The following is a 25,808-nucleotide window of genomic DNA, read 5'->3' on the forward strand; positions in this document are numbered from 1 at the left end:
CTGATTGTGTTATTTAGCAAATTGCTAAATGACTGTACCTTAAGGATTCAAAGAATGACGACAAAGCTGCAAAAATATTATTTGGTTGTGACCTACATGCCTGGTAAATTAATGTTCACTGCAGATGCATTTTCCAGAGCAGTGGCTGCCAAGAAACCAGAGAAGACTTTAGAGACAGAGATGCAAGCTTATGTAGATCTGACTGTAAAGTCAATTCCCATAACTAACAGGAAACTACGACAAATAAGAGAGGAGATGGAGAAAGGTGAATCATTGGAAATACTTAAAGAAGTGACAATTAAAGGGTGGTCTGAAGAAATAAGTAGTTTCTGTCCAAGTATAAGAGACTATTGGAACTGCAGACATGAATTTACTGTGATAGATGGGGTGATTTTTCCAGGGCAGTAAGGTTGTAATTCCAATAAACCTCCAAAAGGATTTTCCTTAGCTTTTCTATGAGGTTCATTTAGGAATTGAGAAGTGCAAACAACAAGCATGAGAGGTGCTGTATTGGCTGCAGATCAATCACGACATCACTAATGTCATGGGAAACTGCTTTTCCTGCTTGAAACACAAGCTATGCCAACAAGCAGAACCACTGAGACCTCATCCAGTTCCACAAAGACCTTATGAGAAGGTCAGCACTAATTTATTTACCTGGCAATCAAAGGATCATTTAATAGTCACAGATTAGTATTCTCTGTATCCAGAAAGGTGCACACTGCACAGTACTAATGGTAAGTCAGTGAGAGCTCGAATGAAGGGAATCTTCTCCGGACATGGAATTCCAGTCCAAATTACGCCCAATCAAATGGACTTGTGGAGAGGTCTATACGGACAGTAAGGAGCCTTATGAAAAGACATTTGAGGGGGGGGGTGATTTGTATAAACCTTTATTGATTAACTAAAGTACACCCTGAAGAATGGCTTTCCTCCAGCTCAGCTGTTAATGGGAAGAAGGATCAGATCTAGTTTACCAATTACTGATAACCTCCTGTAATCTCATAACAATGACACCATGCGGAAGATGGAAGAAAATCAGAAGTGGAAGCAGAAATATTTCAACAAAAGGGCCAATGATCTCCCATCTCTTAACCCAAGTGACAGTGTGCCTGAGGAATCACACCACTAATACTTGGGGCCAAAGGGGTACCATTAAAGAACAGCTACATCCAAGATCTTCTGTAGTCCAGACAGACCAGGGTGACACATTTCAATTCATTGAAGGGATTTCCCATCTGACCCTTTATCATTAATGCACAAAGGAGAAACCTGTCAAAGATCAAGAGAACAACTGACTCTAATGAAAGGCTGATACTAAGAAGATCAGAGCTGGAGATTAAACATCCCAAAAGACTCATAGATACTTCTTAATCTGTCTCGAGAAGGAGTATTTGAAGAAAGTGAGTAGTAAAGACTCACTCCAGAGTGGTGTGTTGGTAACCTCTGACACACCGGGTTTATAGAAATGTACTAGATGGGTTGAGAGTTTAATGTGTGGTGTTAGATAGTTTGCTGGACTAGATTGAGAACTGGTATATTTCGGCTATGGGAAATATAAGAAAGAGTGATTCCACAGCAGACCCCAGAATTTGGCCTGACCATTAGGAAAAAAAAATGTTTCTCAGCCACCCTGCTGAGTCTGTGTTGATTGAAATTGCCTGTCAGTTTTACAAGGTCAGTGTTAATTGTAGAAGCACATGCAGAGACAAAGAGATTGTTCTAAAAGTAACAAGATAACATCTGTCCTTTATGGATGGTACAACTTTGTTTTCCTAAACTCCAGAATAAGATTTGTGAACCCCCCCACTCTTGTGTGCTTATCTTGTTTGTTTCCTTTTAGATATAACAAGTGGGATGAATAGACTTATTGAAGTCTGCCATGTCCCACTGATTTTAGAATGGTTATGTTAAAGGATGGGTAGGTGATTAAAATGCAGATGTGACAGGATAGATGGTGGAGTGTGATTGTATTATGATTGAATGAAGAATGAAATATTAAAGGTTGAGATGCCAGCCTTAAAATAAGATCGTCTGGCTGAAGAAAGCAGTGGACAAGATAGCCCAATAACCCTGAGGGCATACGTCCCCAAGGACAGGAGGGCCAAAGAACAAGATAACAACATAGCGTCATTTCGTCATTGCTGTGCCATCTGCATGATTGACTATTACCTCAAACATGAGAATAGTGATTGATGATCACTTCAGACATGAAAATAGCATGATGAATCAAACCCTATAAACTTGTATGAGGATAAATCCCTATAAGAACAAACCCTGAAGACTTTGGGTCTGACTCTTCAAACCAAGTTTCAGGAACATCAGATGCGCATCTGACAAGGCCCTGCTCCCTCCTTGTGTCCAGGCCACCTGGCCAGTGGCTTGGCATGAGCATCTCTTAGGCTGGTAACTATGATGATAACCCTGCAGAACCTGTGTGTGTATAAATCAATGTGTGAAGGAATGTGAAATTGAATAGAATGTTATAGCTATAACTGACTGCTTACTGTGATTCTTTCTGTATTCACAATGAACGTGGCATTTTGCCATAACCCTTTTAATAAGACCCTGCTGATTTTTATTTTATGGGTATAACAAGTTAACTGTTCCTTTATATAAGAGTTAATTCCTTTTTCTTTAGCAGGGAAGATGTAGAGAGATGTTTACGAAAGATTGATGCTCCCATAAGGGACTGTGTTGTGAGTGTGGGAGTTTGGAGATGTGTGCCCTGAAGCCGGAGCTTGGAAATACTGCCTGGCTGTGTGCAGCAGTTCACCAGAAACGTTCTCCAGTTTGTTTTATTTCTTTCTCATTCACTGGTTTGCTGTTTAATGAACCCTAAGATCGTGACAGAGACCAAGTTTGAAAAACATCCCAAAAGCTTGGTCACTGAAAAGAAAGGGGATTAGGAAAGAGAACATTATGCAACCGTAACTACAGCAGTTCCTACTGCTACTCCCACAATAAATGAAAACAAATTCTTAGACAAAGTTCTGGATAACATAATCACTGTTGTTCAAGGCATCTGGTTGCAAGTTATCTACTTTGGAAACTGGCAGCTTCTGCCTTATTAATGAAATCTCAAAAAGAAAAGATCGCTGGTAAGTAATTAGAGGTTTCCGAGTAGCGGCCATGTTAGTCTGTATTCGCAAAAAGAAAAGGAGCACTAGGGGTCTCTAAGGTGCCACAAGTACTCCTTTTCTTTTTGGTAAGTAATTAGTGTGATAATTTGTTATATCCAAACTGACTAATACTGAAATCTTGGCATATAACCTGCTAACTTCTTCTGTGCCTATTTTTAAATCTAGGGCTAACTGCCAATGGCCTCCGCATCTCATATTTCACTTTTCTCTTTATTTCCAATTTGGAACTAATTACAACGTATCACCTTTCAGGAAGATCACCAGCTTATTTGGAGCTGTTAAGGTAACTCAAATGCTGATTGAAACATTGTTGTCAGTGAATTGAAGGGTCTGTTGATGAACTGAAGGGTGCAGTACAGTCGCCTCAGATCAGGATGCTAATAAACAGGCATCTATCCCAGCTTTCTCAGGTGGCTGACCTAACAAATGTAGGGAAAATAATGGAATGTCTACCAAAAAAAAAAAAAAAAACCGTCAGAAACGACAACAGAAAGAGAAGCCTTAGGCATTATTTGTATTGTGGTATGGCTCAAAGTTCCAATTCTGAGCAAGGACCTCATCTTGTGGGACTCTGTACAGACACCTACCCCAGATGAGTTTACAACATAACTTGAAATAAGATGTGTGGCAACCAGAGCCGTCCCTAGGGGACAGCGAATTGGGGTGACCATTCCGGGCCCCGCGGGCTGGTGTGATTGGCCAGCAACACATGGGCAGTGGGTGAACCACTGGCTGGGGGAGGCTACCCCCAGCCCCGCCCCTTTCACCTGTGGGAGAGCGCGCCGGGAGGGAGAGAACACCACCGCAGCCTCTCCAGCCCCGGGAAGGCGGGTGGTGTGAGCCCAGCCCCCTGGAGCCCTAAGGGGGCAGAGTGTGGGCAGGGCCACGCCTGGCTGTTTGGGAACGCACAGCCCCCACTATACTCCCGTACCCGGCCCCAGAGCAGCTGGTCCCGGAAGTGATGTCACTTCCACCCTGGACCCCGCAGCCCTTTAGGGACAGCCCTGGTGGCAACAATAGGAGGGGACAGGGAGGAGAGGGTGAGTCTCAAAGACTAGATAGGATTGAAATGGGTGAAGTTGATTTCAAATCATCTGAAAGATTTTTAATAAAGAAAATTAACTAATCAGGCATAACCTAAGTAGTTGTCCACCAGGGTTCCCCTTAACAGGACACCAGAATGAGCATTAAGGCCCCTGTATGCTCTCATCAACATGGGACCCAAACTTTCTTCACCTCAGGAAATCTGTTCACTCTTCAAAAGGGTGCCCCTGTTTCATGCACAGTCCATGTGCAACAGGCACTTCTAGTTTCCACATGCCCCCAAATGATCTGCTTTTGCTCCCAGAGCATCTCAGCAGTTAGTCCTGACTGCAGGTTTTAAGCATCGCACTGACAGTTTAGCCGCACATATGCGTATTTATTCAGTCATCAGGTGAATATGACCATCTAGATTGGATAGTACTTTATGGCCAATTTATTTACAGGTATTTTGTATTTTATTGCATATTTTAACTATTGTAAAAGCACCCTGGAGTCATGGATAAAGACTTTCAATAAATTGCAGGAAATAAAATACCATTGGTCAACTTCTTAAACATCTTTTAATTAAAGCCCTCTTCTTCTATATATAAAATATATTTAATTTTCTTAAACTATTGCATTTGATCTGTTTGACTGTTGCTGTTTTTTGATAGATTGAAAAGAAGCTTATGTCATGTACCTTTTTATAAGATCCGCACCCCAAAAGGATATTCCACTAAGCCCTTGTGTCAAATTACTCCAAATGGTAAGTAGGTAGATCTGTTCTGAGTAAACTGTTTTCCTGTGAACTTATTGTTTTTTAATTGGGCTACAGCTGGTGCTGGATTTGTGCCAAGTTAGTGACTGGTTTATGTCTTTGCATAGTTTATTCTTCTTGGCTTTTCCCTTGAAGCTTTTATGTTGAGTCCAGGTTACGCTGGGAATCGCAACTAGAGGTGCTAGAATTTGGGGTTTAATCCTGATTTTTTTAATGTACAGATGAGTAGCAAATATAGGGGACAAAAATCTGAGAGACTGAGAAGCTAGCAGCAGTCTCTGCACTATGATGTTTCTATGCTACACTGCTACGTAGCGGCCAATACGTTCTCTCTAGGTATAGGTCTTCAAGTCAGGTCTAGTAGGCCTGTGTTGGAAGCTTTCCAAAATAAGGTGTGGTTTGACCAAAAGTGGGATGTTTCAGCCCCTTGCAATTCACGTTCTTCTATCTAAAACTAGTATATCAGAAACGTATTTCATGAACTCAGTGTATTCCATGCACTTGAACAGCTTCAGGTGCACAATCAACAGGGAGCTGTCTGATGACATGGGATTTATAACCCCTTTCAGCTAACTCCAGAGACCTAAATCCAGTACTTGGGGACATTATATGAATCTGTGGCATTCCTTGAATGACTGTGTTTCCATAAACCCATGAATGGATTACACTAATCCCTAGATTTTTATCAGTGACAAGTACAGTGCAGGCAATGTTCTCCAATTATAATTCAAAGCAAGCTTGCCAATATATTATATAAATGTCATTTTGTTTAATATGGAATGGAAACTACTTATACTAAATATATGTAAGAGATGATGATCACTGAAGAGATAGAGATGGGAATGACATCATCTAGATTTTTGAATGAGGCATCCCACAGCTAAAAACCCACTTGATGATATGCCTGTCATTGAGCTGCCTGGGATATATATTACTTGTCATTGCAGATCTTTCCGTATATCTGAATATGGAGAGTAATGGTGGGGAACCACATTATTATTATTATATAAATAAGAAATTAGCCAGATTATTCCGGTCTACAGTAAACCTACTAAATGAAAGGCTAAAACAGCAGCTCACTAATGAACAGAAGTCTAACATTCTTGCATTGTACATAGAATCATAGAATATCAGGGTTGGAAGGGACCTCAGGAGGTCATCTAGTCCAACCCCCTGCTCAAAGCAGGACCAATCCCCAATTTTTGGCCCAGATCCCTAAATGGCCCCCTCAAGGATTGAATTTACAACCCTGGGTTTAGCAGGTCAATGCTCAAACCACTGAGCTATCTCTCCCCCCTTAATTAATAATAATATATAATTATTAACATAATTAATAATAATAAAATTCCATTCACAGGGAGCCAATGATGCACTGATCCCATGCTGAACGCTTTCACTCAGGTGCTGTGGCAGCTCTTACAGTTGGAATAGAGGTTACATTTTTGGGTTCACTTTTTATCACTCTGGTAGATGAATTCACATACTAAAGGAGAGTGTGCATACCTAGCAAAGCCCAATAAACTCACAAGTGAAAGGAGCTCTGCTGGCCTTATAGATTTTTCTATAGCACTCACCGCGTTAGTACCCAAGCATCTCACACTTTATTTATTATTTGTATTGTGATAGCACCTAGTAGCCCTAGGCATGGACCATGACTAGGGTGACCAGATGTCCCAATTTTATTGGGACAGTCCCGATATTTGGGGCTTTTTCTTATATAGGCACCTATTACCCTCCACCCCCATCCCGGTTTTTCACACTTGCTATCTGGTCACCCTAACCACGACCCCATTGTGCTAGAGGCTGTACAAACCTGGATTGTCCCTGCCCCAGGAGTTTATAATCTAAGTATAAGACAAAAGAAAGATCTAGACAGATGTGGAAGTACAAGAAAACAATGGGACAATATTGGTTAGCAAGATAAGCAGTTGTCTCTGCACACTCCCAGCCTAACTGTTCTCACAATGCTCTTATGAGAAAGAAAAATAGTATCTTAGTTACGTTAGGGAATCGAGGCGCACACATTACGCAATTTATACAAGGTCACACTGGAAATCTGCCACAGAACCTTGATCTCCTGAGTCTAGTCTAATACCTTGAATACAAAGCTATCCTTCCTTATCTTCAACATTATGGTTGTGACCCTGCCAGCTGCTGAGCACCTTTTCAGCACTTTGCACTCTACAGGCTCAGGCCGGTTATATCTATCAATATAAAACAGAATTCTCTGGATCCAAATGATCAAAGTTCTTATAGAAGAAAAGCTAAAACAGATCAACCAATCCACTGAATGAGCCCTATTGTCTAGAGCAAAAGGATTTTTTGCTAGCTAAAGAAAAATATAATTCTATCCTCATATGCACACATTAGGATCCTGATGTTTTTTCAATTATTCATCTTTTTCCATGCATCTAAAGGTAGAATCTGAACCACAGAATTTAAAATGAAGAACAAAGGCGATTACGCAAAAAAAAAAAATATTGTAATGATATAACTAGAAAAAAGATTTGTTAGACGTGTTTTGGTTAAAATAAAAGTACATTTTAGGATTGTTTTAAAATAAAAGGTTAACGTAAAAGCTGTTTGCTACAAACATTTGCAACTTCCTGCATATTTATTTTGTTACCAAATGTCATTTGTTAACATATTTTAAGTGAAGGTATAAATTGCTTTCAATTTCTAAATATAATTCAAATTCACACAAAGTGACCATTATTATTAGTCCCTAACATGCCTCAAAATTAATTTTAAAACATCTGCTAGTGTAGCGAGTGACCAGTATATTTGAGCCTACAAAGCTATCAGATCCAGTACATAATCATAATTGAATTAATTCCTATTGTTTACACTCGTAGCCTGAAAATACAGAGTTAAGCTTGAAGCTCTGTCATTGAGCTGCCCTGTTAAGTAGGTATTGGAGGGGGCTCAGCAGTCAGTCTGCATTTCTGGGTTTAAGTAAGACATGTTTCTTTTCATTCCATTTTAAAGTATTTTCAAAAATAAGAGTAAAGTATTTTCTCTCGTTACATTTAAAAAAAAAAAGTAACCAATTTGAAAGCAAGATGGTCAACTGGTGCTCCACAGGCTAAATGTATCTCACTGAATTGTGCAGCCCATAGCTGACCTCATCTGGCAATGCAGGTGTGCAGCATGTACAGTCCAGTTTTCAGTATGCAACAAACGCTTTGTCTTGATCCAAATGGTGGTTATTGCCAAGCTCAGAGTTCTTGCCCCCACACTATACAGGTTAAATGCTTGTCCTGCAAATATCTGAAATGCCAAAATATATCTGCAGGTTATCTTAGCACACTGTTAGAATATAGCTAGTAAATAAGAATTGTAGCTCACTTCTAGTAATCCTTAGGGCTTGTCTACATGAGGAAATAACTGGAATAGCTATTCCACTATGGCCACTCTGGAATAGCTCCCTGCATGTCTGTTCAGGGAGCTTTCTGTAATAGCTATTCCAGTCTATTTTCCCACATAGAAAAGCCCTTAAGTTCTAGGCATATGACTTACAGATTGTTTAAACTGTAAACGAAAAGTTTATGAATGATGCATTGCAAATGGGGGAAGATGGAGTAAAAGTTAACTAATTGGAAAATGATCCATGTGTCAAATCCTGCTCGCTTTACGTGAATGTTCCCGTAGATGTCAGATTTCTCACATAAGGCAAATAGCTCTAGGCCACAGTAATGGGCGGGGGATAATTATAATGCTTCTAAATGTTTCTTTAGCTGAATGTTTTCTATAGATATAACAAACCTTTTATAAATCCAGTATTCTTTCAGCATTTGTTTCGTTAACAGAACATCCTTTACTATTGTTCTCATCGTTGTCAATCTCCATCATCAACGGCAAAAGCTCTTGTGCAGTTAATGTTGGTTGGGCAACTTTTTCCGGAGTTCTCCTTTCAGTTATCCATTTCTGTGCTGCTTGGAATCTTATCTTCACAAGCACATGTACTTTATTTTCTTTGTGTTGCAGAATCTATTTTCAGTGGCTGAAAACTTCACTTCTCAAGGGAAAAAGGATAAAGCGGGAGCATGCTAACCCAGCATGTCCCTGGCAGTAAATAACTGAAACGTTTGAAAGAAAGAAGTACCATTTGCACAGTGCTAAATGTGCTGTGTCATACAAAGCATCCTCTAGATATTATAGGAAGTCGTCATAATCTAGACCAATACCTGGGAGATATTTTCTAAATGTGGGCCAGATACTGAGGTCTTAACAGAATACTCTGGCCAATATTATTTGTGTGGAAGGGATGTTCATTGCGGGTCCTCACATGTCACAGCCAAGGTTTGAAAGAGGCTTAGCTGCTTCTGTAGCAATGCTCTTCTGCCCCAGTCCCTGTGTAGTCTCTTCTGTGCCATTTGGAATTCACAGCCTGGAGGGCAGTTATGAGGATGTTTTGTGTGAGAAGGTGATCCAGACATTAATGGGAGTGTACCTGAGGAAGAACTGAATACGGGGAGGTGACTTACCTGTAACTGGAGGTTCTTCAAGATGTGTGGTCCCTATCTGTATTCCACTGGGGGTTATGTGTATGCGCCCAGACCTGGAGCTTTTCAAAGTAATAATGTCCATGGGTATGCACATGGATCCTTGTGTACTGCCTTGTGGTTCCTCCTGAGGCATTAAAGGGTGGGTTGGACCGACCGCATCTTTGGTTCTTTCTCCACTGCAGACCTACTGGATTTGCAACAGAGAGGAAGGAAGGTGGGATTGGACTACAGATAGAGACCACACATCTCGAAGAACCTCCAGTTAAAGGTAAGTGACCTGCCCTTTTTCTTCAAGTGATGGTCCCTATTGTATTCCACTGAGAATGATTAACAAGCAGTATCTAGCTAGGAGGAGGATGCGAGGAAGATGACAGGATCATGGAATGGCAAACTGCTGCACTGAATGAGGTGTCTGTTGCAGAATCATGGACTAGAGCATAATGAGAAGAAAAGGTATGTACCATGATACCAGTCTGCTCTGTGTTCTTGGGGAACCAGGGAGCAGTATCCAGCCTGTCTGACTCATGAAAGACACCCCCCCCACCAGCCTCTCCTTAAACCAAAATGCATCAGAGAAAAAAACTTGCAGAGAGCGATGAAGGACGGATGGGAGACACACCTAGACCCCTCTTGACAAGGGTGACAAGATTAAGACATCTCCATTAGCATACACAATGGAAAACAGAGACAACTCCCCTGCATGAAAGATGGGACAGGGAGACGTCTCAATTTGCATACAAAATGGAGAACAGAGAACCGCACTGAACTCTGGGACCAGAAAATCAGGGAAGCACGGCATCATAGGGGATCTCTGCTCCAGATGTTAATGAACCTACACCTGCACACACCCAGCTCAGCAATTATCAGACCAATTCTAGTAATGAATCCTTGATTGATATCCAAAATACTGAAGCAGCCTAGTTACATTGTGAGCTCCCTGGAAGAAAACACCACCCATAGCCAAGAGTGATCAGCTCCCATTGTCTAGCCTAAAGAAAACCCTTGAGTCATCAGTTTACCTATAAACAAATCTAGTGTTCTCCCTTGAACCACTGAATTTTCTCCACAAAAATCCCAACTCACCCTCCAGTCAGTGTTCTGATCCATGGATCCAAACTCTGTATCAGTTCACTGGGACTCCGTCTCCTGACTGATCGTGCTGGGGGCTTTGCCTGTCTCCAGCACTCAGGACCCTGAGCTACTAGCATCACTTGGGAACCCCGACCAGCTCAAGCCTCATAGAGTGGGTGAGATCCATCTCTCTCTCTTTTCTTTTCTACCTCAGGTATTAACCTTTAAAAATGTAACTGTTATGTTTGTTTAGCCCTCCTTGAGTAATTATCACTATTATTCAATAAATAACTTTTATGGTTAAGTTGGTTGCCTCTCTCTCTCTGAACTTTACTTTTTTGTGTTTTTAGCTTCCCGCAGTTACTCTGCAGCAAAGCTTCTTTTACCTAAGCTAAAGAGCCCTGTAGTGCCCAGTAATACCGTGGGGTTGCTCATCAAGTGGGTTACTACCAGTACAATTGTGACGTGAAAGTGGGGATAGGGATGTGTTAAACCTGTGGTATATAAGGGTGGGGGGAAGGGGGGCAGCTGAAAGTGCTGCTTGACCCAGCCTATTGAGACCAGGGGCACTTAAAGGTGACAGCTTGAAGGTGCTGCTTGACCAGCCCATTGAGTATAGGGGCATATAAGGGGATCAGCTTGTGAGTACTGATTGACCCAGTCCGCTCAGACTTGCTCTGTGTGTGTGTGTGTGTGTACACGTGTTCATCTGGTTCTAGGGCTGGAGGAACCCAGGCTGGGGAACCTAAGTACTGCAGGATAGCTCCATTGGGAGAGGACTTGCAGAAGGAAGGAGTAGAGCTCCATATGAACACACAAGTGACATAAGCAGTACATTAATAGAATTACAGAACCTTCCCCCCCCCCCCCCCCCACCACTGACAAGGAAGAGTAATCCTAATAAATGAACATACCCCAAAGTAACGGGCACATCTGGTAACAACCGAACTCCAAAGGGCCATCTTACATACACCTGCAAAGGGCACATCATGGAGCACAGAGGTACTTGTGAGGTAGTTGCGCTCACAGGGAATGGGTCCACATCCCACCTGGTGGGGACCATCCTGATGATTGATAGCGGAGAGCAATGCTCCCTGAAACCCATTTTGATATTCTTTGGGTGGAGATGGCCTGCCCTTTAAGTCTCTCTGCTAGGGCAACAAATAGCTGGGAGACTTCCGGAATGGCTTCGTCTTTTGTCGTTAAAAGGCTACGTACATCAAGGGAGTGAAGTTGCTCTTCATCCTCTGAGGTATGTGGTTTAGGAAAGAAAGTGGGTAGATGTATGGATTGGTTGAGGTGGAAGTGGAAAACCACTTTTGGTAGAAATTTGGGATGCGACACAGTGAAACTTTGTCCTTATTGAACGTGGTGAAAGGTGGGTTTGCCATCATGGCCCCCATTTCGCCAACCCTCCTTGCAGAGGCAATAGCAACCAGGAAAACAAACTTCATAGAAAAAAGGGAAAGAGCAGGAGGCCAGAGGTTCAAAGGGAGAGTTCATTAATGATGTGAGGAGTAGGTTGAGGTCCCACTGGGAAGCGACAGTCTGAATGGGTTGGTATTTACATACTAGGCCCTTCCAGAATTGGGCAGTCAAAGGATGGGTAAAAACCAAATGCCCCTCCACTGGAGGGTGGAAAGCACTAATAGCCACTGTGTGCACCCTGTTGGAGTTAAGAGTGAGCTCCAAGGCCTTCAGATGGAGGAAATAGTCTACAAGCATTGGAATGCCCACAGCCTCAGGGGCAAAACCGTTCTGTTGGGCCCAAGAAGAGAAACATGCCCATTTTGCTGGGTACAATCACCTTGTGGAGTCCTTCCTGCTATTGGAGAGGACATCTTGTACTCCCAATGAACACTCCCATGCTAGTGGAGGAGTCCATCCAAAAACCAAGCTTGTCAGGTGAAGTGTCCATGGATTAGGGTGCCAGCGTCTGCCGTTGTGTTGCGTGAGTAGTTCTGGAAAAGTTGGGAGTGGGAGAGGAGGATGCTTCGACGTGTGGAAAAGAAGAGGAAACCATAACTGGCGAGGCCAGAATGAAGTGATCAGGATGACTGTCACCCTCTCCCACTGGAGTTTTTGAAGGATGCGATGCAAGAGCAGGAGGGGAGGAAAGGCATACTTGATTCGGTCCGAGCAGTCGATGACCAGCGTGTCACCCTAGTCCGTCCCTTGAGCAGTACTAAATGCACTTGGTGTTGGCATGAGATGCAAAGAGGCCCCTGATCAGAGTTCTCTAGGGACCAAAAATGTCTGAGTACCGTGTCGTGCAACTCTAATTCACGGTTGATTGTCAATTTTCTCTGCAGAAATTTTGCAATCGTGTTCTGGGTTCCTGGTAGGTAGGCTGTCAACAAAAGGATATGATATGCAATGCACCATTTCCAGAGGTGTACCGATTCTGCACACAGCATTGGGGACCTTGTGTCCCCTTGCTTGTTTATGTAGTAAACCATAATGGTGGTGCCCTCCATGGCAAGAACATGATGAGAATGGATAGCTGGTAAAAATGTATGGTATGCCTTGCATACCGCCTGAAGTTCCAGGATGTTGATATGCAGCATGGCTTCCTGAGCAGTCTAAGTGCCTTGTGTCATGTGATCTCCCATGTAAGCACCCCAGCCATCAAGTGACGCATTTATTATGATTGTCATGCTCAGAGAGGATGGAAAGAAGAGCATTCCAGAGCAAACTTGGAGCAGGTCTGTCCACCATTAAAAGGAAGAGATGACTTCTGGTGGAATGGTAAGAATGGTGTCCATGGGCTGGTGCATAGGGGAATAGACTCCCTGCAGCCATAGCTGCAGGCAGTGGAAGTGCAGGCAAGAAAACACTGTGACATACATGCATTCTGCCACGTGACTGAAGAGGGAAAGGAAAGTTCTGGCGGGGACTGAGTGACTGGAAGATAAGTGTGTGTGGAGGCTGTGCTCCTATGAATTCCAGGAACTGTGTAGTGTGCAAAGTTGATTTTTTTTTTTATGTTGACGCTCACTCCTAGGGAGGAGAAGAGTAGAAGGAGCTGGGACATCAACTTTCAAGTTTCCTTTCTGGACTGTGCCACCAGCAGCCAGTCATCTAGGTAAGAGAAGACAAGGACTCCTTGTAATTAGAAGTTTGCTGCTACCATGAACAAAACATTTGTGAAGACCCCTGGGGCAGTGGTAAGTCCAAACAGGAGTATCCTATATTGGAAGTGCTGAGGATCCACCATGAATCTCAGGAACCCCCTGTGGGCCATGTGAATGTCGATATGGAAGTAGGCATCTTGCATATTGAGAGCTGTGAACCACATGCCTTTTTTTTTAGTGAGGGAATAATGACCGAAAGCATGATTATGCTGAACTTTGGCTTGCGAATAGAACAGTTGAGGTGTTGGAGATCCAAGATTGGTCTCCATCCCCCGTTTTTCTTGGGCATCAGAAAATAATTGGAATAGAACCCTGTGCTCTAAAAGGCAGTAGGGCAGTGGTTTTCAAACTTTCTCCACTGACTACCTCTTTCACACAGCAAACTCTGGGTGTACCCCCCCCTTATAAATTAAAAATGGGAGAAGGTAATTTAATGAGCGCTCAGCCAGAATTTGCAACCCCCATTTAACCACCTTGCAACCACCAGAGGGGTCATGACCCCTAGTTTGAGAATCTCTGCTATAGGGACTGGCTCCACTGCTCCTCTCTGCAGGAGGTAGTCCACCTCTAGAGTAAGAATAGTGTTCATAGAATCATAGAATATCAGGGTTGGAAGGGACCCCTGAAGGTCATCTAGTCCAACCCCCTGCTCGAAGTAGGACCAATTCCCAGTTAAATCATCCCAGCCAGGGCTTTGTCAAGCCTGACCTTAAAAACCTCTAAGGAAGGAGATTCTACCACCTCCCTAGGTAACGCATTTCAGTGTTTCACCACCCTCTTAGTGAAAAAGTTTTTCCTAATATCCAATCTAAACCTTCCCCACTGCAACTTGAGACCATTACTCCTCGTTCTGTCATCTGCTACCATTGAGAACAGTCTAGAGCCATCCTCTTTGGAACCCCCTTTCAGGTAGTTGAAAGCAGCTATCAAATCCCCCCTCATTCTTCTCTTCTGCAGGCTAAACAATCCCAGCTCCCTCAGCCTCTCCTCATAACTCATGTGTTCTAGACCCCTAATCATTTTTGTTGCCCTTCGCTGGACTCTCTCCAATTTATCCACATCCTTCTTGTAGTGTGGGGCCCAAAACTGGACACAGTACTCCAGATGAGGCCTCACCAATGTCGAATAGAGGGGAATGATCACGTCCCTCGATCTGCTCGCTATGCCCCTACTTATACATCCCAAAATGCCATTGGCCTTCTTGGCAACAAGGGCCCACTGCTGACTCATATCCAGCTTCTCGTCCACTGTCACCCCTAGGTCCTTTTCCGCAGAACTGCTGCCTAGCCATTCGGTCCCTAGTCTGTAGCGGTGCATTGGATTCTTCCATCCTAAGTGCAGGACCCTGCATTTATCCTTATTGAACCTCATCAGATTTCTTTTGGCCCAATCCTCCAATTTGTCTAGGTCCTTCTGTATCCTATCCCTCCCCTCCAGCGTATCTACCACTCCTCCCAGTTTAGTATCATCCGCAAATTTGCTGAGAGTGCAATCCACACCATCCTCCAGATCATTTATGAAGACATTGAACAAAACTGGCCCCAGGACCGACCCTTGGGGCACTCCACTTGATACCAGCTGCCAACTAGACATGGAGCCATTGATCACTACCTGTTGAGCCCGACAATCTAGCCAGCTTTCTACCCACCTTATAGTGCATTCTTCCAGCCCATACTTCCTTAACTTGCTGACAAGAATACTGTGGGAGACCGTGTCAAAAGCTTTGCTAAAATCAAGAAACAATACATCCACGGCTTTCCCTTCATCCACAGAACCAGTAATCTCATCATTGTTGTGTTGTGAGATTGGAATTGGATTGGATCAGGGCGGGGGATGTGGAGGAGGTAACATCACAAACTCGACGGTAGAGCGTTGTTGAATGACATTCAGGATCTTCTTGTCCATTGCTATTGCTCTCCATGCTGGCAGAAAGAGTTTGAGATGGCCCCTGAAAGGGATGGCTGGCAAGTTCATTGAGGTGCAAAGTGATTGATGGCTTTCTAGTTGCATTTGGACATATCGCTTATGCAAACATTGAGTGTGTTGGGCAGAGGACAGTACTGTTGGAGCAGGCAGACAGTATCTGGGGACCTTTGGGCGGTTCTGTGAAGGCTTGTAGGTGGTAGAACTGGGGAGTTCTGTAGCACTGCATATGTGGCGGGCGTTAAAATTTTCGCTTTGGTGTTGGCGTATATAGACCTAAGGATTGCAAAGTGGCACTCGAGTCTTTCAGTGAGTGCAAGGAATCATCCGTCTTCTGATTGAAGAGGTGTGATTTATCAAAAGGAGGTCCTCAACTCTTCCATACCTCCCTAGGGAAACCTGAGGTATGTGATCAGGATTCGCTCCTCATGACAATTCCAGTCACCAATATGCCCAAAGATATGTCTGCTGAATCAACTGCAGTCTGACGTATGGACCTAGCGACCAACTTGCCTTCCTCTAAAATAGCTTGAAATTGGGCATGATCCTGTTGAGGTAGCTTATCCACAAATTCTGCCATCTGTCCATAGTTTAAAAAGTCATATTTGGCTATCAGTGCCAAGTAGTTCAAGATCCTGAACTGGAGGCTGTCAGAGAAAACCTTGTGACCCATAAGGTCTAGCCTCTTGCCCTCCTCGTCAGTGGGGGTGAAGAGTGTATGCTGCTGTTTAGCCTATTCTGCAGCAGCCTGAATCACCAGGGAATTGGGCAGAAGATGAGAGAACAGAAACGCAGACCCCTTGTGTGTGGGGGGTCAAAGTACCTCTTTCTGTCCCTACTGGGGTGGGGGCGTATGTGGCCAGTGTATGCCACGCAGTGCGAGCCAGTTGGAGAAAGTCATCATTGATCAGTAGGCCACCTTGGCCAGTACCGATGCACGTAAAATGTCTAGTAATTGGTGCTGACTGTCCTGTACCTCAGTCAATGGGAGCTGGAGAGCAGGTGCTATCCTTCATAACAGCTCCTGAAACTGACAATAGTCCGGAGGAGAGAAGGGCATCGTCAACACAGCCATGTCTGGGGACTACGAAGGAAATCTCTCTGGATCCATTGGTATAGTTGGGGCCAGGCTGATCAGCACATTGTCTAGTTTTGGTTCCGAACATCTACTCAACGAAGAATGGGGCAGTGATACAGGGGAGCCCTCCTGCATTGAACGGGACAGTTCTGAAGGTGAATATTGGGGCCACGAGCTCCAATATGGCCAACCTGGTTGATCCTGCTGTTGCAGTGGTGGTGCCCAAAGAGTCAAATACCAGTGGTTCCTGGGCTGAGCTAAAGTAGGGTATTGCCACAGTGCCGTCATAAACCTCTGATAGTCATGTCTTCGGAATGGAAGCAGCGGACCATGCATAACATCCAGATCCTCAGACTCAGAGGAACCGGAGTCCAATACAAATGGCAGTGCTGATGGAACGGGGCGTACTGTAGAAACATGGCCAAAAGGTGGCGCTTCCAAGACAGTGGATGGGGCTCTTTGTAGGCGAAAGTATGGGAACACATGGAGATCTCATCCTTTCAAGGGGCACTTTCAAGTCTCCCTGGAGTCAACGGAACCAGGGCCAGTCAGGGGATCAGTCTCTGAACTGATGATTCATGGGACGCTGGCAGAGCCAATGCAGAAGGGGTATGTGTGTCCGGAACTGGGACCAGGAGATCCGGCGAGTGATGTGACATCTTGTCTCTTTTGTAGGCCTTGAAGTGTGGCACTGCCCTGTGGACGGAACTCATGGATGGCGTGACAACTTTCTTGGACCTGGAGGAAGACTTATTGCCAGGCTTCTGTGACTCATGGCTAGGACCTGGTGCACGATCTGTAGCAGTAGTACCAGCTCCACAGTAGGAGGCGCACTCTTGGGCTGTTCGGGGGGTGTTCCCTGGCCAGGATCTGATGGAGGACCCCTGGCAACCTCCATGAGGTACTTCTTAAGACCGAAGGCTCTGCCTTCCCGTACGTGAGCAGGGAAGGAGAGGCAGATACTGCACCTGAAAGTGGTGTGGGCTTCCCCCAAACAGGATAGACAGCATTGGTGCTCATCGCTGAGGAAAAACAAGCAAGGGCAGGAAGCTCAGACTTCGAATCCTGGCCTCTTCAACGTAACCCAGTACCCAGACCTGGGTGCTGGAGGGTGGGGGACTGTTTGGCGGGAATCTGCAGAAGTGGCATCCCAAGTCCTTAACTGAACAAAAAACTTCTAGAAACAAGATAATTACTACAAAGAGAGCAAAAATCTTGACTATATACAGTACCCAGACCTGGGTGCTAGGGGTTTGGAGGAGAGGTGATGTTGGGGACTGTTTGGCGGGAAACCATCAAAGCGGCAGCCCTTAAACCTACAAAACTTCTAGAAACAAGACAACTATTATAAAAACAGCAAGAATCCTATGTATGAAAATAAAAAGAGTTTTTCTGGGAAGTTTGGAAAATCTGCCAACAAGGATGAGAGGACAGCAGAAGTTCTGACTTGGAACATGCGCTGATGAAAAGGGACTGAAGACATGGTCGGTCCACCCCACCCTTTATTGCTTCGGGCTAAACCATGAGGCAATGCTAGGGTGCATGCATGGAATGATGGACATTACTGCTTTGAAAAGCTCCAGCTCTGGGCACATGGCATATGCATACAACCTCAGTGGAATGCAATAGGGACCATCAATTGAAGAAGCATCAATGAGGCCCCTGATCCTTCAATGATTTATGCTTGGGAGGTCTACCTGTGAGGACTTCATTCCAGGATTGTGGCCTGAGTTATCACCTTAGGATTTGGCTCCTGTGTTATAAACATCTTTTAAAATTTACCTAACATTTTATTTTATTTTATTTTTAAATCCTTATTCAGTAATCAAGTCGTTTAATAAACAGCCCATGGTAAGAACTCTGCCTCTCATGCAAAACTTAGATTTCTTTTCTCAGTCATCTGTGCCCTAAAGACTTAAACGCTATAGAATCTTACAGTGCTCTGTTCTGCTGAGTGCTGCAGCACAATGAGTTCTGATGGACAACTGTACATCTGGAATAAGAATCAGCACTGAACAGGAAAAAACTTTCATACAAGTGAATCACTAAGCCAGTAAATATGTAAGAAGAAGAACAAAAACATTTTTAAAATTAAATATACCACAAACAAGTGACAGATTTAGCAAACTCTCTTTATTTACAGGGAAATACATATACACATATATTCTGTATATGTACACATAGATTTAAGTACTATATATATACATATATGATTTCCACATACTCTACAATAAATACTTTGTAGTTTTTTAAATAGTTTATAGAGCTGGGTAAAACTACATGGCAATAAAATTGTGGCTTACAGCTAAGTTACAAAAGCACCAAACACTGAACATATAGAATATAGTAATAAATACTAGCATATATACAGCTAAATCTAAGACACGCTATACAGAACACAAAACAGAACATTATGTAGGTATCAGTAAGCAAACCAAAACTCATCTGAAACCCAAAGACCATTTGTATGGAATAAGCTGTGACAGGAAACTTTTAGATTTTTATAAACAAATCCACATTTCTAAACTTGTAACTTTAAGACAAAAACAAATTAAACATTTTCTTTAACAAAGGATTTTTCTGTATGAGGCTTTGCAATAAATAAGAATAAAGAAATAATCTAGTGAGTGACATCCTTTCTGATTTGACATATAGTCTATCTAGTTGTTGGTCCAGAAGCACAGCTGCTTTAGCAAAACTTCTTATATTCATGTACCTTTCTGTCAGTGCTCATCAGTTCGTATGTAACAAACAGCTCTCTCCTTTCCAGCCAATCCCTTTCCAAACCTTGGCAAAGAGCTGTGACATCAGACACTAAACTGTGACATCAGAAAAGAGAAGCAGAAGTTTGCTTCTTTTTACACACGTGTCTTGGTAATCAGCAATGGTGGTAAAAACAATAACAAAAAAAACCACGTCATTTTTGCTTGATCCTGAACTGTTGAAACTGATTTTGCCATTGACTTCAGGGGAACAGTATCAGTCCCTACGTAAGCAGCATACAGGGCCAGATCCTCTGGTGGTATACATTTATACCAGTTGAGGATCTGGCTATATGTTGAAATGTGATGTACTAATGGCAGTGGTTTGTAATCTTATATGTGGTGTCTAGATTTTTGTTGACCTTTCATTTTTCAGGGATTGTGGTTTTCTTGTCTTAAAAGATACTAACTAGTTTAACTGGGTTTCATGAAAAAGAAAAGCATATGTTATTGGGGTATTGGCCTTCTCTTGTGATACTTTTCCATTTCCAGGAAGGTAATAAATCAGGATGTGCTGGATAGCAAGATGTTAAGGCAAATACTTTCCTTTAAATGGAAACCACACTCTTATTTATTCTGGGACTTATTGAACATGGACCATGTTTTTCCAGGGTACACTTATATTCTATTACCACCTTAAAACTAGTACCGATATAGATGTAAACATCCGAGTATAAATCAAAACAATGGTGACCACAATAGGGAAAAATGTACACCAAACCTGTATACTTGGTGGGTCTAACAAACTAAGGATCATTGCATTTTCACAGGTAAGAATTTGAAGAAACTGCTCTTCCATTCCAGTGACTATGCATTACTGCCGAAACCCAGAGTAGGAATTCAATTCTCTTTCATTTCTTTAATAGAAATAGCATTTTATTTAAATATTAGGACTCAATTCATCAAATCCTCTGTGTGTGACAGTCCTGTTGACATCAATTGAAGAGTTGTTGAAATTGAGTTTTGCATGTGGAGAGCTTGCAGGCCTGGCCCAGTTGTCTTCCTCTTATTGTTTGGGAACTGTAGGTGCTAACAAAATACAATCAGGATTGGGACCCTAGGATGCGAGGTGCTGTATATACCAAGTAAACTATCTCGCTGCATCTGCTATCTAAAGCAGCCCTTTAAACCTACTTCAATAAAGATAACTTTCCAGATCAATGTTTAGCACATGCATAATTTTGTTCCTCCTTGCCACATTTTGCTCATGTCTGATATTTCTCTTCTTATTAACAACATAGCCAGAATGTAATTGTGTTAAACGAAAAGGATTGTTACATAAACAGGCTGAATATTTATGAAACAGCACAAACATCTACAATTTTTTAAAGACATATTTAACCTGATAGGGAAGCATTGTCCTCTGCAGACGATTAAAGGAAACTCATATTTATGACCAGTGCTGTATTTCTACAGTTACTCAGAATATGAATTACATCAGCCAGAGGACAAATAGGGCGTCTCACTATGGTAATTATAATCAGGGCAGACCTTTTGCACCAGTTTGTAATCTACACTGTAAAAAGCGATGTAAATGCAGATAACTTTAAATGGTTTAGAACACAACCAAGAAACATGGCTTTGTGTCTGCTCTTGGTAGCAGATCTTTGAAGGGTCAAAATTGCACAAGGCAGTTTTCTTAGCCCGATCTGTTTTTTCATACTCAATTCGGCAGTTGAAGGACTTGGATTCCTTGGTCTCCAGCGTTGACTGTGGAGAAGATTCAAATTCCACCACCTTGGAAGGCGGCACCAGGCTTACAGAAACATTTCCAAGACCTGTTGAGTTATGTCGGAAATAAACACTGAAGGTTCCATTGCCATGATCAACAATTTTCCCTGTGATGAGGAGGTTTAGTTTAACAGTTTTGATGTTGGAATGGAAGTCGCCCCACCCAAACATTTTCTTGAATTTCCCAGTTTTTACTATTGGTCTGCGCTTAGTCCGTGCAAGAGATTCTTGAACCTCAGTGATGTTGGCTAACCAATCCCAAAAGTTTTCTATGCTGTCTGAATATGACATCTGGCCATGTTTCAACACTGGAGATGGCTTAACAAATAGGCGTAAAGGGTTGATGATCCTGGAATGGACAACGTTGTTGACCAATGTCTCTGCAGCATCTTTGTCTTCCCAATCCAGCACTTCTGTGGCATGGACCATTTGTTTAGTGTCACAAAATATCTGTTTCAAAAGAGAAAAAGTGAAAATAAAAATGTGAAGATGATGGGGTGGTTATTAATATTTAGTTGTACATAAATAGGATCCAAGCCCTTAATTGCATGACTAGCCTTTACATGTAATCCCATTTCAGAGGACTACTCTGAGTAAATACTACTGCTATGAATAAGGATTTCCAGGACTAGGGCTCAAAGGGAAAAGACCGATTTCTTAACCTCAAGAGATTAGTGTCTTAGAGGTAGAGTGAAATGGCAAAGCAGAATTTTCTGTTACTATTTTCATTTGCCTAGTGTCTCTTCCCCACCATCCCCTTCAGACCCTGTTCTCTAAAGACTGTCTGTTTATAATGTCCATACGTAACTTTCTTTTAGTTGTGCTGTACCTGTTAATGCCTTTTATATTGGTCTGTGCCTAGTAACTTACCTTGTGCAATACACTGTAGTAGGAAGAGGCCCTGAAACATAAGCCCTTGTATCAGAGGCCTGGTATGAGGCCTGAGGCCTCGGCTAAAGTAGTGGTCAAAACTTTGCTAATATAAAGCAAAATCAGGCTGTGAACGAGAGGCAGGCCCTGCTCACAGAATCTGTCAAGAATAGGGGTGATACTGCAAAAACACATATTCCTAAGAGGTGCTAGGCACAGAGCACTCACGCAAACGCATTCCAGAAGGATGGTACCAGAACACCTTGATACCAACACATTCCCTAAAGATAACAGGAACACACTGACCCATCCTAAAAATAAGGTCAGTGTGATGGATAGAGATGTACAAGGTGATGGGTGATAACCGGCTACATCAGAGGGTGTCGACTAACTATGTCAAAGGGGCAGTATGTAACTTGTTTGTCTTGATGTATAAAATGGAGTCTAAGAGGGAGTGTCTTTGGCTAGCCGAAGGATAGTGGAAAGTCCTGCCACTAAATAAGCTGCGTCGATTGTCCCGGGCATACACGCATTGAGTGTACTTGTAGCAAGTAGGGAAGGTTAACTAGTAAGACTAATGCTTTAGTCTTACAGGTTAACCCGCCTTAACAGTTAATCCTGGGCCAACTGGCTGGATTGGCCCCAGCCACTTAATCGGTTAACCGTTTAAATGACATATTTTAACCATTTAAACAGTTAACTTTTAAAATGGTATTTACATTCTTAGTAGCAAGTATAAGGCACCAATACTGTGCTCTGTTGACAATAAACCTAATCAAGTTCCATCGCTAAGAACTTAGTCTGTGGTTATTGGATAGTTCGATCAGAGCCTGCTATACAGGCTATCTGGCCAGAGTCAGTACAGCACGCAGAGAGAACACACACTCAGCCAACATCTGACCACAAACATCATGTAAAGTTAGCACTCTACTCACAAAAAGACATGGGTATCTAACTGACATTTTAGCTACCTAAATCCCAGAATGAGGCCAAGTGATTCCTAAAATCCACACTCTCCTGCTACTGACCTCACTCACTCGGCACCTAAATTTTTGCTGTAAACATTCTCTAGGCCACCTACATTTCTGTCTCTGCACATGCATATTGCTGCCTCCCTCTAGGCATCTGGATGCCTATGCCCTAAAGTGATGCACAAAGCAAGGGGAAGATAGGTGTTGCTTCGCCTAACTTGCCTGCAGGACTCAATCCAGTAAGTGTACTCAGACCTTGCCTACCAGATCAAGATGAGCTCACACAACACAGCTGGGTGTGGAGGAGGAGGACCACCTCTTCCATAATTGTTAGGTCAGTGGCTAGGTACTAACCTGGGATGTGGGACACCCCAGTTCATGTACCTCACTCCACTTGAGAGGAATAAAGGATTTCAGCAGGGATCTGACACCTCTGAGTTAGGGTTCAAAAAAGAACTAGATGGGTTCATGGAGAATAGGTCCATCAATGGCTATTAGCCAGGATGGGCAGGAATGGTGTCCCTAGTCTCGGTTTTGCCAGAAGCTGGGAATGGGCGACAAGGGATGGATCACTTGATGATTACCTGTCTGTTCATTCCCTCTGGGGCATCTGGCATTGGTCACTGTCGGAAGACAGGATACTGGGCTAGAATGGACCTTTGGTCTGACCCAGTATGGCTGTTCCTTTGAATGCCCTAGCCACAGGATATGGACTATAGTGTATTTTGATGTGGGGCTCCTTCAGTCTCTCCTACTATGCATAAATAATTTAAAAAAGTTATTGGAGCAGGGGGACTGGATTCTAGGTCTCCCAGGTGTGAGCTCTAGCAATCAGGTTATAGAGCAATTCTCATGCTTGCTTACATGTGTGCTCGTGCTCTGTCTCTCTGGCCCAATGACTCTTTCATTAGTTATCCACAGTGCCAGAGCTTCAACAGGAAAGACTGAGGACTTTTCTACATGGTGTGGTAATATGTCTATGGAGGGGTGGGGTATGATTTCTAAAGCAGATTCATGTGTTAGACATAAATTGGTCTGTGTAGACCCTATTGGTGCGCTTCAATGTAGTGCTGTTTGAAATAGTACTATATTAAAGTGCACAAGGAAAGCATTAGTGGACACCAGCAGGGTCTACATGGGGCCAATCAGTGCATAGCACATTAGTGAGCTTCAGAAATCGCACTCCCCCAAATAGTGCATTATCCCGCGTGTAGACAAGCTGTGGCGGAGCTCTACATGAGACTATTCCAGAACCCAAGGGACTAGGACTCTCACCTGAGGGCTGGTAGATTCCATGTGAGAGGGAGAAGGGATCTGAACAGGGGAGGGGCACATGAATGGTGAGTCTCCCACATTCCAGGTGAATAATGTAACCATTGGGATAAAAGTTATGAGAGAGGTCCTCCACACTGCTGCTGCCTGCAAAAATGGCATAGGTGTCTACCTCCAAGAAGATATTTGCAGCTGAGAATACCAAGCAGAGGGCGGCACCTCCCTTTATCCTGGGTTTAGATACCAAGTTCCCTGGAGGGGCAGGGTTTAGGACACACCCCTTAGCTTGGCACCTGCTACCGGCTAGGTTAGGTGAGAAGCTAGCATGCTGGCTTTTGTGAATCCTATTCTGAGATGCCTCTCTCTCATTCATTGTATAAAAAGTAGGGGTGCAAACTTCAGAAATATGTGAATCTCATTGATCTGAAGCTGATAAAATACGGTGAGTGTGTGTGCTCTTTCAGAATAGCTTAGATGACACTTCCTTCAAAAATATAGAAATATGTGTTATTTTTGTACAATTCTGGGGCAGGCCTCAGTATAAACAAAAATGTTCTATAGTGATACTGTATAGGCATGCCATATCTTTAGCACTTTTCAGAATCCACTTTCTTGAATGTATAATGAAATCCATCCTTCTCAATGTTTCACTTCTCCCATCTTCTCACCTTGCAGAACACAGAAAACTAAAAGGCCCTAGTCTGTTATGTTCCCTTTACAAACACTCATGTTTTCTAGTAATAAGACTCTAAAACAGCATCTGAACATACACAGTTACTTTTTACAGTCTTTTTATAATGTAAAAATTGAGATGAACCTGAATCAAAACCTTCAGTCGAATGTTGAAGGGGGTTCAGAATATGAGTCTGCATCTCCGTTTACATCTACAGCTGACTCCCTCTCTGTACAACATACTAGCCCAAAACTTGCCAGCTTTGAAATCTGGATCCAAATTTACCAGCTAGACCCTATCTCTAATTAAAAATGAATAAGCACATTTCATTAAGACTCCAGTTAGGAAAGGGAAAAAAAAACAATAAAGATCACTCCTAGGCAGAGACCTTGTATGTCAAGTTTCTGCCTCTGGACTAATTTTTTATGGCTGAGTTATCAACTCATAAATATAGGGGATTCTAATGGAAACACTGACAGATGGTTATCTATAATAGCACGAAAAGGACTGCTGTAATGATACGATGGAAACCTGTCAATATGATGAAAGGGCCTGGGTGAAGAAATGGCATGTTTATGTATGGCTCTTTAGCCACTCGCAACCTTGCTCACAAGTTAAAGAGCAGCGGGATGGTTTGGGGAATAGCACTTTCCCAGCACAACTTGCCATAACCACTGCTAAGCAAATAACTATCAGCTGCCTTGTTACAGAAACGCCATATTGCTCGGATGAAACAAGAATGGATCCACACTTTCACCCAACCCTCAGTCCAAAACCTGCCATGAACCTTTTCTGAAAAATGAAAAAAGGTAACTCTTTTGCTGCACTTACAGATTCCAACTGGGGCCCAGAAGTAGCAATGTTGAAATAC

At 43.0% G+C, this 25,808-nt stretch overlaps 1 protein-coding gene across 1 annotated transcript in view; it reads right to left on the minus strand.

Moving 5' to 3' along the window:
* Positions 1–18,772: 18,772 nt before the first annotated feature.
* Positions 18,773–25,808, minus strand: part of NXPH2 (neurexophilin 2) — a 57,140-nt gene continuing 50,104 nt past the window's right edge. The window contains exon 2 of the mRNA XM_048870414.2: positions 18,773–21,601. Within this exon, the coding sequence (XP_048726371.1) occupies positions 20,858–21,601 (744 nt within the window). The 3' untranslated portion in view covers positions 18,773–20,857. The remainder of the gene's footprint in view (positions 21,602–25,808) is intronic.

Source organism: Caretta caretta, chromosome 11, assembly GCF_965140235.1.
Source record: "Caretta caretta isolate rCarCar2 chromosome 11, rCarCar1.hap1, whole genome shotgun sequence".
Taxonomy (NCBI): domain Eukaryota; kingdom Metazoa; phylum Chordata; order Testudines; family Cheloniidae; genus Caretta; species Caretta caretta.